The sequence below is a fragment of the Salmo salar genome, chromosome ssa05 (genome assembly GCF_905237065.1).
Source record: "Salmo salar chromosome ssa05, Ssal_v3.1, whole genome shotgun sequence".
Classification (NCBI taxonomy): Eukaryota; Metazoa; Chordata; class Actinopteri; order Salmoniformes; family Salmonidae; genus Salmo; species Salmo salar.
Genome location: NC_059446.1, coordinates 73,198,834 through 73,219,057, shown reverse-complemented (window position 1 = coordinate 73,219,057; position 20,224 = coordinate 73,198,834). Strand labels below are relative to the sequence as shown.

Below are 20,224 nucleotides of genomic sequence, written 5' to 3'. Positions count from 1 at the left end.
CTGTGGGATCATTTTACCCAGCCCAAATCCTAACCATAATCCTAACCAAATCAGCACCCCAGAAAACCCCTTCATCCCCAATGCTGGGTTGTGTTCAGAAGGTGTAAAACGGGAGAAAACGTTGTGTAACGGAGGTATTACAGGGGTCCCGTTCAGTGATAAAAAAACACCAGCAATGTGTTGAACTGTTTTGAAGTGGAGAAGGTGCTCTACTGAACGTGACCCTGACCTCCTGGAGGAAAGCTGATGTTGTGCTTCCTGTTTGGCAGCATTCTGTCCCGTGTGCCTGCCTATGTCTATAGAACTTTAAGGTGTGCTCCCCTACTGCAGGAGTCAGGCTCCATCTTCCTCCAGTTCAGCTCAGCCACCAGCCTCCAGCTGGAGGTCATCTTCAAAATACTAGAGGAGTACGACTGGACCACCTTCTCAGTGGTGTCCACCCGTCACCATGGCTACCAGGACTTCCTGTCGGTGGTGGACGGCCTGACGGACGGCTCGTTCATCGGCTGGGAGAAGAAGAGCGTGGTCATGCTGAACGTGACGGACGACCCGGGAGGGGCGCGCACACGCAGGCTGCTCAAGGAGAACGAGGCGCAGGTGAGACAGAGGGGAGGGAGGGGGAGGGAGGTGGAGAAAGGGGGAGGAAGTGTTACTGAGTGGCCATGAGACTCCATGTGGCGGGTTGGCCGGGTTCCTCCTTCTTCCTCTCTCCCTCTGTCCCTGTGGCTCTCTCTCCTCTCTCTCCTCTATCCCTCTGTTCTTCTCATCACTCCCTCCCTTCATGACTAGCGTGTGCCCTTTCTTTCTCTCTCCCTTCGCTCCTTCATTCTATTTTCCTTTCTCTTCAAAACTGTCTCTCAAGCTGAATCCGTCCCTCCCTCCTTCATTCTCCCTCTCTCCGCAGCATGTCTCTTTGCCTGTAGACGTACTGAACTGCTCTCTGTTGGGTTGGTTCAGTCTGGGTCTCAATGTCTCAAATGTCTCAGCATGGCCACTGCAGCTCTGTCTCCGTGTGTGTGTGTGTGTGTGTGTGTGTGTGTGTGTGTGTGTGTGTGTGTGTGTGTGTGTGTGTGTGTGCGTGTGTGTATTGGATTCCTTAGGCTCCTCTCGGCTGGTGTCACTGTTAATATAACATAGTGCCCGCAGCGGGCTGCCTATGCGCAATGCATTAACCCTAACCCTCCCTTTTTCTCTGCTTCTCTCTCTCCCCTCCCTTATTGCTCTCTCTCATCCCTCCTCTGCCTTCCCCTCTCGCTTCACCCACTCTCTCTCATTTTCTCACTCTCTTTCTCCTCTCTTTATCGCTCTCCCTGTGATAATCAGTGCTTGTGTCTGTCTGCTCAGTGACAGTGTGTGTTTGCATTAAAGACTCTATCTGCTTTTGTCCCACTTTTTTCCTTTTCTCTCTCAATGTGTATTCAACAGTGTGTGGGGCTAACGCAGGTGCACAGGGTCCATTTCCACTTAAATAGCTCTCTCTTTCTCCCCCTCTCTTTCAGCTTCTGCCTCTGCTTATTTGTCTTTATATCCATTTCACTCTCTCTCTTCCTCTCCATTTCTCTCTCTCGCTCTCTCTTTCTTTCCCTCTCTCTCTATCTCCCTCTCTCTCTTTACCTCTCCCTCCTCTCCAATTCACTGGAGGTTTATTGGCATCCGGGCTGGATTGTTTTGCCAAGCCATTACAGTTCAAAATTCAATGAAGGCACAATTCTCAAAATTCTCAATTCTCTGTCTCCTCCACTCCCTTCCTCCCTGCCTCTCTCGAAAACTCTTTTTCCTTCCTCTGTCCTTATCTATTCTACCCTATACTAAACCCCCTCCCCCTTCTCCCATTCTGCTTGTCCCCCTCTCCCCTTTTTCTCCCTGTATCTGTCAGCATTTCACTTAACCCTGTTTCCCCTATCTCACCCCCTTAAAACCTTCTCCACCCTGTTTCTCCCTTCCTCAGCAATTGTGGCATTGTTGGAGTGATCTACTGTGCTCTCTTCCTCCCTCTCTCCATCCATCCCTCCCTATCTCTCTCTCTTTCTCTCCTTCTCTCTCTCTCCCTACACCCCTGCTGTTACTATATCTCTTATCTCCCCAGGCCCTGATTTTATCAAAATATGTCTGCCTCCCCCATCCCCCATCCCTTCCCTCTCTCCCCTATCCCCATCACGTCTCTCGCTCCTCCCCCATTTTCTCCCACGAGTGACTAATCTGCTTGATACTTCCCTTCTCAATACTGTACTCCATTCTCTCTCTTTCTGTCCCTCCCGCTCTCCCTCTCTCTCCCTCTCTCCCCCATCGCCCAAGAATCTGCTGCTTTTAATAACATATGTCAGCGTTTAATCTCTCCCATTTTCCCTCAGGTGTGTTTGCTCTTTAGACCCCCTCCCTTCTCTCATTCTCTCCATCCCCCACTGTCATATTGTCTCCCCCCTTCGTCATGCTCAAACTCATTAACATATATGTGTCATCTCCCACTGTCTGTCATTAGTACGCTCATAAACACAGCAGTAACATCAGCTCTTACTTCTCTCCTTACTCTTCCTGTCTTCTCCCCCTCCTCCTTACTCCTCCTGTCTTCTCCCCTTCTTCCTGTCTTCCCCATCCTCCTTACCCCTCCTGTCTTCCCCCTCCTCCTTACTCCTCCTGTCTTCCCCCTCCTCCTTACTCCTCCTGTCTTCCCCCTCCTCCTTACTCCTCCTGTCTTCCCCCTCCTCCTTACTCCTCCTGCCTTCTCTCCCTCCTCCTTACTCCTCCTGTCTTCTCCCCCTCCTCCTTACTCCTCCTGTCTTCTCCCCCTCCTCCTTACTCCTCCTGTCTTCTGCCCCTCCTCCTTACTCCTCCTGTCTTCCCCCTCCTCCTTACTCCTCGTCTTCCCCCTCCTCCTTACTCCTCCTGACTTCTCCCCCCCTTACTCCTCCTGTCTTCCCACTCCTCCTTACTCCTCCTGTCTTCCCCCTCCTCCTTACTCCTCCTGACTTCTCCCCCCTCCTTACTCCTCCTGTCTTCCCCCTCCTCCTTACTCCTCCTGTCTTCCCCCTCCTCCTTACACCTCTGGTCTTCCCCCTCCTCCTTACTCCTCCTGTCTTCCCCCTCCTCCTTACTCCTCCTGACTTCTCCCCCCTCCTTTACTCCTCCTGTCTTCCCCCTCCCCCTTACTCCTCCTGCCTTCTCTCCCTCCTGTCCTCCTTCAGCTTCTATCCTTTAACCTTCACCTCACTAGTTAGTATAGCTTTGTCTTTCCCCTATAGGAGAGTCTTGTTGCTCTCTCTCTCTCTGCCTCCCTCCATATCCCATGGCCATAATCTCACTACATAACCTGTATATCTCTCCTCTCCTCTTCCCCTCCTCTAGTAACCTCTGTCTCTCTATCTCTCCCTCCCCTTCCCCCTATCTGTCTCCCTTGACCCTTGGCCTTTACGTATATCACTATTGTCTATGTCGGTCTCCCCCTCCTCCCCTGTATTCCCCTCCACCAGGTATGTCTGCTGTACTGCCCCTCTCCCACTCTCTCTCCCTGTCTCCCCTTATCTCACTATGTACCATGTATCTCCCCTCTCCTCCTCCCCTGTATTCCCCTCCACCAGGTATGTCTGCTGTACTGCCCCTCTCCCACTCTCTCTCCCTGTCTCCCCTTATCTCACTATGTACCATGTATCTCCCCTCTCCTCCTCCCCTGTATTCCCCTCCACCAGGTATGTCTGCTGTACTGCCCCTCTCCCACTCTCTCTCCCTGTCTCCCCTTATCTCACTATGTACCATGTATCTCCCCTCTCCTCCTCCCCTGTATTCCCCTCCACCAGGTATGTCTGCTGTACTGCCCCTCTCCCACTCTCTCTCCCTGTCTCCCCTTATCTCACTATGTACCATGTATCTCCCCTCTCCTCCTCCCCTGTATTCCCCTCCACCAGGTATGTCTGCTGTACTGCCCCCCTCCCACTCTCTCTCCCTGTCTCCCCTTATCTCACTATGTACCATGTATCTCCCCTCTCCTCCTCCCCTGTATTCCCCTCCACCAGGTATGTCTGCTGTACTGCCCCCTCCCACTCTCTCTCCCTGTCTCCCCTTATCTCACTATGTACCATGTATCTCCCCTCTCCTCCTCCCCTGTATTCCCCTCCACCAGGTATGTCTGCTGTACTGCCCCCCTCCCACTCTCTCTCCCTGTCTCCCCTTATCTCACTATGTACCATGTATCTCCCCTCTCCTCCTCCCCTGTATTCCCCTCCACCAGGTATGTCTGCTGTACTGCCCCCCTCCCACTCTCTCTCCCTGTCTCCCCTTATCTCACTATGTACCATGTATCTCCCCTCTCCTCCTCCCCTGTATTCCCCTCCACCAGGTATGTCTGCTGTACTGCCCCTCTCCCACTCTCTCTCTAGCCTTTTGTCTCTCTCTCTCCCTGTCTCCTCTTATCTCACTATGTACCCATCTATCTCCTCTCCTCCTCCCCTGTATTCCCCTCCACCAGGTACGTCTGCTCTACTGTTCCCAGGAGGAGGCTGAGCTGGTGTTTAAAGCAGCCTGGGCCGCAGGTCAGGCTGGACCCTCTCACATGTGGTTCGCTGTAGGGCCAGCCCTGTCCGGCCTTGGCATGGAGGGTCTCCCCAGGGCCCTGTTCGCCGTGCGTCCGCAGGGCTGGAAGGACAAGCCCCGCATGAGGATCGCCCGGGGCGTGTCCATACTGACCCACGGGGCGGTGGCACTGCGCCGTGACTATGGGGCCTCTGGAGGGCCAAACTTTGTCACCAACTGCATGACGGAATCCAATCAAACACACAGGGTGCGGGGGAGGATGAGGTGAGGGGGAGGAGGGATGGATGTAGAGGGGAAAAGAGGGAGCATGGGAGGTGGTTGGGGTGAGGGTAAAGAGGACAAGCCCTGCATAGGGGAGCAAGTAGCCTAGTGGTTAAGAACATTGGGTCGGTAACCAAAAGCTCGCTGGTTTAAATCCCTGAGCCAACTAGGTGAAAAATCTGTGCCCTTGAACAAGGCACTTAAACCTAATTGCTCCTGTAAATCACTCTGAATAAGAGTGTCTGCTAAATGACATAGATTTTTTAAAGAGGATTAGGTATGCAAATAGAAGATATAGCCAAATGGTTCCAAAAGGAGAAGATAAAGAACAGGAAAAGCAACCGATGACAGATAGCACCTTACGTACTGCTGCCTGCTGTTCACTGGCTGGAACTGCATCCTACTAGGATTCTCTCTGATGATCTATTTTCATATGAGCTAAATACACTGGGATGACATGATGATGCAACGGTCATAAAAACTGCCTTGTCTTATTAACAAAATAAGTTGAGATTGCGCAAGGCCCCCAGGGATACAGGTGTGTCACTTCAAAGATCCACACTGACCACTCTGATGTTTGGTAATGTCTGACAAATTGTGGTCTGGCAGTAATATTTGCTTAATATCTGCAGACCTTTACATGGCCCAGCAGGGGTGTCATGTACCCCAAAAATTGGAGGGGGCACAAAGTACTAACGGATGGCTGGGGGGTGGTCCGGAGGGGGGCTAGGCCCATCGTCCTGAAGTTGGAGAATTTAGAATTTTTCAAATACCTGAAAAAGTTTTTTCCTGCAATCCAGAGCCAAAGTTCTATGTAATCTCTCTCTCTCTCTCTCTCTCTCTCTCTATATATATATATATATATATATATAATATATAACATACAGTTGAAGTCGGAAGTTTCATACAGTTAGGTTGGAGTCATTAAAACTCGTTTTTCAACCATTCCACAAATTTCTTGTTAACAAACAATAGTTTTGGCAAGTCGATAAGGACATCTACTTTGTGCATGACACAAGTAATTTTTCCAACATTTGTTTACAGACATATTATTTCCCTTATAATTCACTGTATCACAATTCCAGTGGGTCAGAAGTTTACATACGCTAAGTTGACTGTGCCTTTAAACAGCTTGGGAAATTCCAGAAAATGATGTCATGGCTTTAGAAGCTTCTGATAGGCTAATTTACATAATTTGAGTCAATTGGAGGTGTACCTGTGGATGTATTTCAAGGCCTACCTTCAAACTCAGTGCCTCTTTGCTTGACATCATGGGAAAATCAAAAGAAATCAGCCAAGACCTCAGAAAAAAAATTGTAGACTCCACAAGTCTGGTTCATCCTTGGGAGCAATTTCCAAATGCCTGAAGGTACCACGTTCATCTGTACAAACAATAGTACGCAAGTTTAAACACCATGGGACCACGCAGCCGTTATACCACTCAGGAAGGAGACGCGTTATGTCTCCTAGAGATGAACGTACTGTGGTGTGAAAAGTGCAAATCAATCCCAGAACAACAGCATAGGACCTTGTGAAGATGCTGGAGGAAACAGGTATAAAAGTATCTATATCCACAGTAAAACGAGTCCTATATCGACATAACCTGAAAGGCCGTTCAGCATGGAAGAAGCCACTGCTCAAAAGCCAGACTACGGTTTGCATCTGCACATGGGGACAAAGATCATCATTTTTGGAGAAATGTCCTCTGGTCTGATGAAACAAAAATAGAACTGTTTGGCCATAATGACCATTGTTATGTTTGGAGGAAAAGGGGGAGGCTTGCAAGCCGCAGAACACCATCCCAACCGTGAAGCACAGGGGTGGCAGCATCATGTTGTGGGGGTGCTTTGCTGCAGGAGGGGCTGGTGCACTTCACAAAATATATGGCATCATGAGGTAGGAAAATTATGTGGATATATTGAAGCAACATCTCAAGACATCGGTCAGGAAGTTAAAGCTTGGTCGCAAATGGGTCTTCCAAATGGACAATGACGCCAATCATACTTCCAAAGTTGTGGCAAAATGGCTTAAGGACAACAAAGTCAAGGTATTGGAGTGGCCATCACAAACCCTGACCTCAATCCTATAGAAAATTTGTGGGCAGAACTGAAAAAGAGTGTGTGAGCAAGGAGGCCTACAAACCTGACTCAGTTACACCAGCTCTGTCAGGAGGAATGGGCCAAAATTCACCCAACTGTGGGAAACTTGTGGAAGGCTACCCGAAATGTTTGACCCAAGTTAAACAATTTAAATGCAATGCTGCCAAATACTAATTGAGCGTATGTAAACTTCTGGCCCACTGGGAATGTGATGAAAGAAATAAAAGCTGAAATAAATCATTCTCTCTACTATTATTCTGACATTTCACATTCTTAAAATAAAGTGGTAATCCTAACTGACCTAAAACAGGGAATTTTTACTAGGATTAAATGTCAGGAATTGTGAAAAAGTTTAAATGTATTTGGCTTAGGTGTATGTAAACTTCTGACTTCAACTGTATATATTTATGCATACAGTATCTAAGCATACCTCTTGAGCTGTCTGTATCCTCCTGAATGGTGTTTTAAAAAAAAACCTAAATATGCTTATATGCATCTTTGCTTAAATCGAAAGGAATGTGAGGGTTATTCAGTACATTTAGTAATTGCTTGCTTTTGTAAAGTCTATCAACCTTGCCAGCTGGCGTGCCAGCTAAGATAGTTAGATAAGCTATCTTAACTTGATGAACAGCCTGAAATGGCTTATTGGGAGCTAGTTATGAGATTGGGAGCCAATCTGGGCTAGCTAAAGCCAATTTCATAAAATGTCTAGGTGGCTAGTAGAAGTACAGAGAAAAAAACATAAAAAAATGTAACTTTCATATTTTATTTAATATGAGAAATCTGAGGGGGCAGTTCATCTGTGGCCCAGAAGTCTCACTCACTGCACCGTCTGACTCTCTTTCTCCCTCTCTCCCTCCCCCCTCACCCCGCCCCCTGTCTCCCAATGTCAGGTATTTCAACAACATCACGTTGGGTGGCAGAGACTACTCTTTCGACAGTGACGGTTACCTGGCCAACCCCGTCCTAGAAGTCATCTCCTATACACCTGGCAAAGGCTGGGAGGATGTAAGTACCTTACATCACATCCTGTTGTTGTGACGGACAGGCATCACTTCCTGTTGTTGTGCTGTGACTGGCATGGCTCCATTTAGGGCCATTTGGTTGCAGATTTGCAGATATTATCTTTTCAATTTCCTGTTGTTTTGATGTCCAGGTGATTAGTACAATGGAAAATCATTTAGAGTGTCTTGAACTGGCCAAACCTTGTCAACAAGCATAATATGAACTTAACAGCAAGCAAGGGCAGGTCACAGAGGTTTGTGTTCATGTAAAGTTCACTGTGGTTATCCGTGCCTGAGGAGGGGAAGAGACTGACCACTGACCGTTTGGCCTCTTTCTTTCTTCCTGCTGCGTGTGTTGACTTTCTCTTGTCTCCTTGAGTTTTAGCATCTCCTCGCTGACGTTCAATATAGCCAAAACGCAAGCGCATACGCACACACACACACACACACACACACACACACACACACACACACACACACACACACACACACACACACACACACACTATCCATGGTTGTTATTTTCTTCTAGTTTCAGTTTTCACTACTTCTTTTGTCTGAACTTCTCCCTTTATTCTCAAACAATGACATCCGATTTCTCCATAAGCACTGTACAATCTCCATACATTAGTTGGCAGTCAGTCTCCCTTTATATCTGTTTGTGTCCTCTGGTATGCTGCAGTGTGCTTGGATGATGGTCTTTGGTTGGTAAAAACTTCAAACGCAGGCTTTACAGTAGGAGCTGCTCTGTTCTGGTTGTTGGGTCATTGGGTCGTTGTTTATTCTCATTTAAATGGCAGCAGATTCCAGCTCCTGGAGTCTGTCTGTCTGTCTGTCTGTCTGTCTGTCTGTCTGTCTGTCTGTCTGTCTGTCTGTCTGTCTGTCTGTCTGTCTGTCTGTCTGTCTGTCTGTCTGTCGCTGCTTGCCTCAGTGCCTGCTAATAGACAAGTATGTTCAGTTGGTAATTAGTGTGAGTGTGTAGCACACCTCAACCTGTATTAGAGGTGTTAGCCATAACAGGATTCCATAGATACATCTAGCCTCACCCTATATTAGAGGTGTTAGCCATGACAGGTTTCCATAGGTACATCTAGCCTCAACCTGTATTAGAGGTGTTAGCCATGACAGGTTTCCATAGGTACATCTAGCCTCAACCTGTATTAGAGGTGTTAGCCATGACAGGATTCCATAGGTACATCTAGCCTCAACCTGTATTAGAGGTGTTAGCCATAACAGGATTCCATAGGTACATCTAGCCTCAACCTGTATTAGAGGTGTTAGCCATGACAGGTTTCCATAGGTACATCTAGCCTCAACCTGTATTAGAGGTGTTAGCCATGACAGGTTTCCATAGGTACATCTAGCCTCAACCTGTATTAGAGGTGTTAGCCATAACAGGTTTCCATAGATACATCTAGCCTCAACCTGTATTAGAGGTGTTAGCCTTGACAGGATTCCATAGGTACATCTAGCCTCAACCTGTATTAGAGGTGTTAGCCATGACAGGTTTCCATAGGTACATCTAGCCTCAACCTGTATTAGAGGTGTTAGCCATGACAGGTTTCCATAGGTACATCTAGCCTCAACCTGTATTAGAGGTGTTAGCCATGACAGGATTCCATAGGTACATCTAGCCTCAACCTATATTAGAGGTGTTAGCCATAACAGGATTCCATAGGTACATCTAGCCTCAACCTGTATTAGAGGTGTTAGCCTTGACAGCTTTCCATAGGTACATCTAGCCTCAACCTGTATTAGAGGTGTTAGCCATGACAGGTTTCCATAGGTACATCTAGCCTCAACCTGTATTAGAGGTGTTAGCCATGACAGGATTCCATAGGTACATCTAGCCTCAACCTGTATTAGAGGTGTTAGCCATAACAGGTTTCCATAGGTACATCTAGCCTCAACCTGTATTAGAGGTGTTAGCCATGACAGGTTTCCATAGCTACATCTAGCCTCAACCTGTATTAGAGGTGTTAGCCATGACAGGTTTCCATAGGTACATCTAGCCTCAACCTGTATTAGAGGTGTTAGCCATGACAGGTTTCCATAGGTACATCTAGCCGCAACCTGTATTAGAGGTGTTAGCCATAACAGGTTTCCATAGATACATCTAGCCTCAACCTGTATTAGAGGTGTTAGCCTTGACAGGAGTCCATAGATACATCTAGCCTCAACCTGTATTAGAGGTGTTAGCCATGACAGGATTCCATAGGTACATCTAGCCTCAAATCAAAGTTTATTTGTCACGTGCGCCAAATACAACAGGTGTAGACCTTACAGTGAAATTATTACTTACAGGCTCTAACCAATAGTGCAAAAAAGGTATTAAGTGAACAATAGGTAAGTAAAAAAAATAAAAACAACAGGAGAAAGACAGTGAAAAACAGTAGCGAGGCTATATACAGTAGCGAGGCTATAAAAGTAGGGAGGCTACTTACAGACACCGGTTAGTCAGGCTGATTGAGGTAGTATGTACATGTAGGTATGGTTAAAGTGGCTATGCATATATGATGAACAGAGAGTAGCAGTAGCGTAAAGAGGGGTTGGCGGGTGATGGGTGGCGGGACACAATGCAGATAGCCCGGTTAGCAAATGTGCGGGAGCACTGGTTGGTCGGCCCAATTGAGGTAGTATGTACATATGTACATGTATGTATAGTTAAAGTGACTGTGCATATATGATAAACAGAGAGTAGCAGCAACGTAAAAGAGGGGTGGGGGGGTGGGGGGGGCACACAATGCAAATAGTCCGGGGAGCCATTTGATTACCTGTTCAGGAGTTTTATGGCTTGGGGGTAAAAACTGTTTGGAAGCCTTTTTGTCCTAGACTTGGCACTCCGGTACCGCTTGCCATGCAGTAGTAGAGAGAACAGTCTATGACTGGGGTGGCTGGGGTCTTTGACAATTTTTAGGGCCTTCCTCTGACACCGCCTGGTGTAGAGGTCCTGGATGGCAGGCAGCTTAGCCCCAGTGATGTATTGGGCTGTACGCACAACCCTCTCTAGTGCCTTGCGGTCGCAGGCCGAGCAATTGCCGTAACAGGCAGTGATGCAACCAGTCAGGATGCTCTCGATGTTGCAGCTGTAGAACCTTTTGAGGATCTGAGGACCCATACCAAATCTTTTTAGTTTCCTGAGGGGGAATAGGCTTTGTCGTGCCCTCTTCACGACTGTCTTAGTGTGTTTGGACCATTCTAGTTTGTTGGTGATGTGGACACCAAGGAACTTGCAGCTCTCAACCTGCTCCACTACAGCCCCGTCGATGAGAATGGGGGCGTACTCCGTCCTCCTTTTCCTGTAGTCCACAATCATCTCCTTAGTCTTGGTTACGCTGGGGGATAGGTTGTTATTCTGGCACCACCCGGCCAGGTCTCTGACCTCCTCCCTATCGGCTGTCTCATCGTTGTCGGTGATCAGGCCTACCATTGTTGTGTCGTCTGCAAACTTAATGATGGTGTTGGAGTCATGCCTGGCCATGCAGTCGTGGGTGAACAGGGAGTACAGGAGGGGACTGAGCACGCACCCCTGGGGGGCTCCAGTGTTGAGGATCAGCGTGGCAGATGTGTTGCTACCTACCCGTCAGGAAGTCCAGGATCCAGTTGCAGAGGGAGGTGTTTAGTCCCAGGATCCTTAGCTTAGTGATGAGCTTTGAGGGTACTATGGTGTTGAATGCTGAGCTGTAGTCAATGAATAGCATTCTCACATAAGTGTTCCTTTTGTTCAGGTGGGAAAGGGCAGTGTGGAGTGCAATAGAGATTGCATCATCTGTTGATCTGTTTGGGCGGTATGCAAATTGGAGTGGGTCTAGGATTTCTTGGATAAGGGTGTTGATGTGAGCCATTACCAGCCTTTCAAAGCACTTCATGGCTATGGACGGGAGTGCTACGGGTCTGAAGTCATTTAAGCAGGTTGCCTTTGTGTTCTTGGGCACAGGGACTATGGTGGTCTGCTTGAAACATGTTGGTATTACAGACTCAATCAGGGACATGTTGAAAATGTCAGTGAAGACACCTGCCAGTTGGTCAGCACATGCCCGGAGCACACGTCCTGGTAATCCGTCTGTCCCCGCAGCCTTGTGTATGTTGACCTGTTTAAAGGTCTTACTCACGTCGGCTACGGAGAGCGTGATCACACAGTCGTCCGGAACAGCTGATGCTCTCATGCATGCCTCAGTGTTGCTTGCCTCGAAGCGAGCATAGAAGTGATTTAGCTCGTCTGGTAGGCTAGTGTCACTGGGCAGCTCTCGGCTGTGCTTCCCTTTGTAGTCTGTAATAGTTTGCAAGCCCTGCCACATAGGACGAGCGTCGGAGCCGGTGTAGTATGATTCAATCTTAGCCCTATATTGACGCTTTGCCTGTTTAATGGTTCGTCGCAGGGCATAGCAGGATTTCTTGTAAGCCTCCGGGTTAGAGTCCCGCACCTTGAAAGCGGCAGCTCTGCCCTTTAGCTCAGTGCGAATGTTGCCTGTAATCCATGGCTTCTGGTTGGGGTATGTACGTACAGTCACTGTGGGGACGACGTCCTCGATGCACTTATTGATAAAGCCAGTGACTGATGTGGTGTACTCCTCAATGCCATCAGAAGAATCCTGGAACATGTTCCAGTCTGTGATAGCAACCTACCTATATTAGAGGTGTTAGCCATGGCAGGATTCCATAGGTACGTTTAGCCTCAACCTATATTAGAGGTGTTAGCCTTGACAGGATTCCATAGGTACATCTAGCCTCAACCTATATTAGAGGTGTTAGCCTTGACAGGATTCCATAGGTACGTTTAGCCTCAACCTATATTAGAGGTGTTAGCCATGACAGGATTCCATAGGTACATCTAGCCTCAACCTATATTAGAGGTGTTAGCCATGACAGGATTCCATAGGTACGTTTAGCCTCAACCTATATTAGAGGTGTTAGCCATGACAGGATTCCATAGGTACATCTAGCCTCAACCTATATTAGAGGTGTTAGCCATGACAGGATTCCATAGGTACGTTTAGCCTCAACCTATATTAGAGGTGTTAGCCATGACAGGATTCCATAGATACATCTAGCTTCCTGCTGCTCAGCAGACAGGAGCTAAATAACAATGTAGTCTACATGTAATGATGCAAACCTACAGTACATCTGTCCTACAGCCTCTCTGTTCTCCTTCCTGGTTGGTTGGTTGGATGGTTGATTGGTTGGTTGGTAGGTTGGGCTGGTTTAAAGGGCAGACAACAGCGTGTTGAGCCGTGGCCTGTGTGTGGTGTTAGAAGGAAAACACCTGAGCAGGACGTGAGAGAACATAAAAGACAACTAGCCTGACATGACACTTACTGCTTTGCCTCATTAGCATCTGCCTCCTGGAGCTAGCGTAGCTGCGCTGTGCTCTGGGGTGTGTGTGTGTGTGTGTGTGTGCGCCTGCGTAGCCCACTACATCGCTCCTGACATGTCATGCATATTTTATAAAGCTGTGTTTTGTTCAGAAACCCATAATACCAGCCCCTGTCACCTGTTGGAGATGTGCTGTTTGCCTTTTTCTGTTTAATACTGCAGGGTTTTACCGCTGTCACTATCAGTGTAGATGGAGACGCTCAGAATGCTCTTTGTTAAACACACACACCTCCTTCCATCCATCCCACACATCTACATTCCACCACACACACACACACACACACACACACACACACACACACACACACACACACACACACACACACACACACACACACACACACACACACACACACACACACACACACACACACACACACACACACACACACACACACACACACACACACACACACACACAGACACACACACACACACACACACACACACACACACACACACACACACACACACACACACACACACACACACACACACACACACACACACACACACACACACACAGACAAACAGACACACACACACAGACACACACACACGCACACGCACAGTGGTGGATCTCAGCCTCCTGCTGATTGTAACAGTCCACCAGAGTCCAGGTTCAGCGTGTTGTAACATGCTGACTTCTGCCATTTCCTTTGAAACCCTTTCAATTAGGAGCTCTGCACTGCCCCTCAGTCTTAGAGCAAACCCAGGATAAGACACACACATACACACACACAGACACACACACATACATACACACACACAGACAGACCCACATACAGACCCACACACACACACACACACACATTTTCCTATGTTCCTACATACTGTATACATATACACTTATAGTACGCACACACACACACCACACACACACACACCACACACACACACACACCCACACATACACACACCACGCACATATACACACACCACACATACACACATATACACGCATATATTCCTACATACATACACACTTTAAGGATGCACACACACGCATGCACACACACGTACATACACACACAAAGCGGATAAGACACCTCTATATGCCTATTCTGCACATCCACGCTGTTGGCTCTCACTGAATATTTAATGTTCTCTTTACAATAACTGCACCATTACCTAGAACCCGGGAGGGGAGCGCCCAGCTCCGGCTTAGAACACAGAAACACTGCAGAACACTGCTAAACATTACCCAGCACTAACACTGCTCTCCTGTCCTCTGTGGGAGCAACACTGCTAAACATTACCCAGCACTAACACTGCTCTCCTGTCCTCTGTGGGAGCAACACTGCTAAACATTACCCAGCACTAACACTGCTCTCCTGTCCTCTGTGGGAGCAACACTGCTAAACATTACCCAGCACTAACACTGCTCTCCTGTCCTCTGTGGGAGCAACACTGCTAAACATTACCCAGCACTAACACTGCTCTCCTGTCCTCTGTGGGAGCAACACTGCTAAACATTACCCAGCACTAACACTGCTCTCCTGTCCTCTGTGGGAGCAACACTGCTAAACATTACCCAGCACTAACACTGCTCTCCTGTCCTCTGTGGGAGCAACACTGCTAAACATTACCCAGCACTAACACTGCTCTCCTGTCCTCTGTGGGAGCAACACTGCTAGGCTAGCACAGAAGCATTCACTATGGTACTGAACGTTGTTTAACATTATCAACAAACAAAAAAGCGCTGACACAGCTTGTTTCTACTAAAGAAACACTGCACAAGGGGTTTTGAACGTTGCTGAACATCGTTGAGCTCTTTTTTCCTTCAGAATCGTATTTTATTTTAGACAGGATCTTTGGTTTGAATGTTTTCTTTATGTACACCTTCACAGAACAGTTTTTCTTGGGAGCGTATAGGTTTTGTGGACGTTTAATTGTTTTCTCCTATTGAACTCAACCTTAATCTTTATATATCTGTACTGCAGCTGATCTAGTGGCTGGTTTATGTAGTTAAAGTTATTCAGTCAGAACATCAGCTTGGTACGCTATATTCAATCCCAGGCTACAGTACTCCTTTTCCAGATCACTGGACTCAATAGTGGCAAGACAAAGACTTTAGATCTGTTGAAAGACCTCCGTCTGAAGGGAACACTGTTGTTCAGTTCTAGTGTGAAGTCTTCTTTATGTGTCTCTCATTGCTTAAATTTAAATAACTCTTTATGGCTCTTTCTGTGTGGATTACCGCTATTCCAATACCCCTGGTTTGGCTGCTGTGTGTGTGTGTGTGTGTGTGTGTGTGTGTGTGTGTGTGTGTGTGTGTGTGTGTGTGTGTGTGTGTGTGTGTGTGTGTGTGTGTGTGTGTGTGTGTGTGTGTGTGTGTGGTTGAGAGAATCCTGGGTCTGAATGTTCTCTTCCTGTCTGTTGACTGGCTGTTGACTGGCTGTTTCGTCTGAGGGGGATGTGGTTGAAACGCTGTCAGATCTGTTGTTTCTCTACTCACTGGTTCACATACAGTACTGTACAATATAATAAACTGGATGGCACACTCAGTGGCGATTTTAGCATGTAAATGTTGGTGGGGGGAAAAATGTAATGTGGAATGTATGCCAGTAAAGCCACTACACAACACAACACTAAACAATACATGAATTGCCCTATAATGGTGACAATCGGTGCCCACAAACTGTTAGGGCCTACATAAAGCTGTTCCAACAGCAGAGTCCAAACACCTTACCACTGCTACACCTGGCTTTCAGCGGAGCCTTGTCTGGCAGCAAAACAGTTCATTCAGCCTCATTTACTGCCTTTTAAAAAAACATAGCTGATATGGCTGACTTGCTTAAACAAATGTGGTTTCTACTGACAATTGAGATGTACAGTACAAGCTATGGCATAAGGGGATGACAAGCGGATAAGAGGCAATGCGTAATTTCGGTTATGACATTAAAGAGAAAGCTAGGATAGACATAGTCAATATAACTATTTGTTCAGCACTTTTGAAATGTACAGCATCAGAATTCAGAACATGGGCCGTTCTTACAGCGTTCTCCCTGTACACCAAGTCAGAACCGTAGGATAACTCTTACAATATTCAATGATTATATTTCTCAAAAACAAGTTATAGGCTAAATATACACCACCAAGTCAGAACAGTAGGTGAAATTAATAGGTGAAAATAGACCAAATTATTAGGGTGAGGCACATGGGCTACTAACAGCTTACTACACAACATACACTTAGTATTACTTTCTTAGCTACAGTATACATATCTCCCTGGCATATTACATAATTTATGCAGCAGCATACAAGACATTTTTGGACTCACCTTGTTGTGCTGTGCTCACTTGAACAGGAAGGTGGCCCCGCGGCCTTTCGTGGGCAAATTTTGTCATCAAACTTTGTCATCAAAGTCTGTCATTCTCTGGATGCTTTCAAAACAACTGGGAACTGGAAGAAAGGATTTGCCAGTAGATTGTCGACGTGATTCATGATGATGACTGCTAGCTAAGATTTTGAAAGTATGATGTTGACATGATCAGTCCAATCAAAGCTACGGTAGATATAATGTGATTTGACGTCATTTTATCTGTGGCCAATGACCTTGAGCCTTCTTGGATGGACACTTCTAATGTAACTCTATGGCAGCACCCAAGGGGCTAAAATTTTCTAGCTCTAGACTTGGTGGTGACGTAGTGTTCCCATGAGTGACGGAACACTGAGCCAATAACGGCGCAATGCTCCGTATTTTCTGCTGTCCCGCCCCACCACCACAGAAAGCACTGAGCTAGGCTGAAACACCTGCATTTTGGAGCTGCCTTACTCATGAAAACAAAAAAGAGACCATGTTTGTATGTGGCTTTATTAACTCATTGATATATTATTTTTAAATTGTTTGCAAACTGATATGTGACACGTATTAATGCCAAAATAACATGCAAACAGGAAAGCTGTGACTGATGTGACAGGGGTTGGTTGATGGGAGTGTGTTTGTGTGTGTCCTGTCTAACCCACTCCCTTCTCTTTTCCCAGGTAGGGATCTGGGAGAACGGTAAGTTGGATTTGGTTTATCCAGCGTGGTCGCGTTACGGTCCGTTCCTCCAACCGCCTGATGGCGCCCAGCACCTGCGCGTGGTCACTCTGGAGGAACGTCCGTTTGTCATCGTGGAGCTGGCTGACGCCGCCTCCAACACCTGCATCAGAGACTCTGTACCCTGCCGACGACCCCTCAACGCCAGGTCAGAAGGCAGGGGTGACGGGTCAAATCAGACAATTATGTTCCTGTCCAATACACAATAAAATACATTCCTTACCCCGGGACACTTCATCAGGGGACTGTCCAGGGTCTTGGAGGACACAGTAAAATACGGGTCATCCCCATGTGACACACATACAGTACAGTGGCAACAAGACCCCCTTGGAGCCAAACACATCAGCAAAATGTAACTGTCGTTTTTCACAGATCGACCTTCATAGTATCATGTGTCTCCAGTGTAATGATCACGTGGTGTCAACAAATGACATAATCACTTTCATGGTGTATTGAACACAAACAAATCACGTATTAACCCTCCACTCTCCACATAACCTCTCATCCTTCTCGATCGTGTAGTGGTGAGTGTGAGCCCAGATGGTATATAGGGTTATATGTGATTCAGTTGAAGATATATGGGGGTTGAATTGGACACGAACACAATAGAGCTGCAATAGAGGTCCACGCCTCACGGTTCACCACCTCTAGGAAGGATGAGAACAATTATCATGTGGCAGGACAATTTGACTCTCACTTAAAGGCATAATCCATAACTGTGATTTCCTGTATGGAGTGTGGCCCTGACTGAGGAAGAGAGACATTCTTTGTCTTAAATATAACAACATCTTTTAAATGTTATATATTTTCTCTCTCTCTCACTTTCTTTCATTCACTCACTCCGTCCTCTTTCTCTTTCTCTTTCTCTTTCTCTTTCTTTTCTCTCTCTCTCTCTCTCTCTCTCTCTTTCCTCTCCTGCACCTTGTATCCCTCTTCCTTCCTCCCTCCAGTATTCCTGTCCAGGATCCCCCAAAGAAACAGTGCTGTAAGGGCTTCTGCATCGACATCCTCAAACGATTGGCCAAGATCGTGGGTTTCACCTATGACCTCTATCTGGTGACCAATGGAAAGCACGGGAAGAAGATTGATGGAGTGTGGAACGGCATGATTGGAGAGGTCAGTAAAACGTGAATGATTGATTAGACATTGATTAGACATTGGTAGGCTACAGTACGTAGTTCTTCTTGACCATAATAGTTGTTGGGAAAAGGTCAAAGCTACTTTCCACAGCAGCTGTCGCCAGAGAGGAGAGGAGCAGTGAGACTTGGCACACTGCCTGCTGCCATTACAAATAACATTTGATTGATTGGATGGCTGATGATTGATGGATTAGTGTGAGGTCACGTGACTGTTCCTCTGGTTCAGAGGTCATGATTTATGGAAGTTAAGGACCTCGTAAGGTGTTTTTTCTCCTTGGTTGGAAGGTCAGGCTTGCTGTTTCTGTGTGTTTCACTGTTGTACGACTATAGCGCTGCATGAGAATGTACGTGTATGTAGCACTGCGCATGTGTTTGTGTTTTTCCTCAGTGTGTCTGTGTAGGTTGCTGTAGCTTAACTTAGTGTGTGTGTGTGTATGTTCAAGCGTTCCCTGGCCTATGCTGCTGCCTCCGGGGCAACCAGTTAAACGCTGGGTGTCACATCAGTCACAGGCAGAGTTATGGGCCCTTAACCACAGCCAGCACTCACAGACATACATTGTTTATTACACACACACACACACACACACACACACACACACACACACACACACACACACACACACACACACACACACACACAGAGAGAGAAGCACACATGCACACACACATACATACTGTACATACACACAGGCACGCACTTACTCACACTTACATTTTATTCATTTTGCAGGCACTCTTATCCAGAGTGACTTAGTGACACACAGAACACAGAACACACAGAAGCACGGATGCACGCACGCAACATTGACAAGCATGTGCACACATGAACACACACAGACATACAAACAATGTTTTTTCTCTTTCGCCCTTTGTCTTCCTCATAGACACAGCCTGACACATGGTCACATGGTCACAGTCACAGACACCCCCTGGGTATTACAGCTCTTTTTCTGGCAGGCCCTCTGAGAGCTAAACAGGGGGCTGTTGTTTCGGGAAAGTGTCCTGCACACACACGCATAGTGAACACACACGCACACACACACGCACACACACACACACACACACACACACACACACACACACACACACACACACACACACACACACACACACACACACACACACACACACACACACACACACATACGTGAACACACACACACACATACCAGCACACACACACACACACACACACACACACACACACACACACACACACACACACACACACACACACACACACACACACACACACACACACACACACACACACACATACGTGAACACACACACACACATACCAGCACACACACACACACACACATACATACATACATACACACACACACACACACACACACACAGGCACATACACACACACACACTGTGAGCGAGTGGAACAGGGGGGAGATTTTTGGTGGAAGTGTCCCGCTGCACCTCCTCAGGTCCCACGGGAACGCTGGTACAGCCTGGTTGTCATGGCAGCAAAAACAATCTCACTCCCTACTTTACTTCTTTATCTGTCATCTTTATGACTTGAACCAGGACCAATGGTGTCTATCCACCTATATTCACATGCAAATGGTGAAGTGCGTTTTACTTTCTCAGGCTAATTTCTGTCTTTTGATCAGATGTTTCAAAGCCTGCCGTTCTTTGATCAGGTAGCAAATCCAGAGACTTGACTGTGTGTGTTGCGTTGCTGCTCGCTCCCCCTTTTCTGCTGATTTACTCTGAAATGAGGAGGTGCCGTGTTTAATGCAGATTAACATTTCACTTATT

General features: G+C 47.0%; 1 protein-coding gene across 1 annotated transcript in view; it reads left to right on the top strand.

The window, feature by feature from the left end:
- Nucleotides 1-20,224, top strand: part of LOC106605741 (glutamate receptor ionotropic, NMDA 2D) — a 71,350-nt gene that overhangs the window by 14,715 nt on the left and 36,411 nt on the right. Inside the window, 5 exon segments of the mRNA XM_045717749.1 lie at nt 331-597; nt 4,460-4,788; nt 7,778-7,892; nt 17,249-17,454; nt 18,257-18,422. Of these exon segments, the coding sequence (XP_045573705.1) occupies nt 331-597; nt 4,460-4,788; nt 7,778-7,892; nt 17,249-17,454; nt 18,257-18,422 (1,083 nt within the window).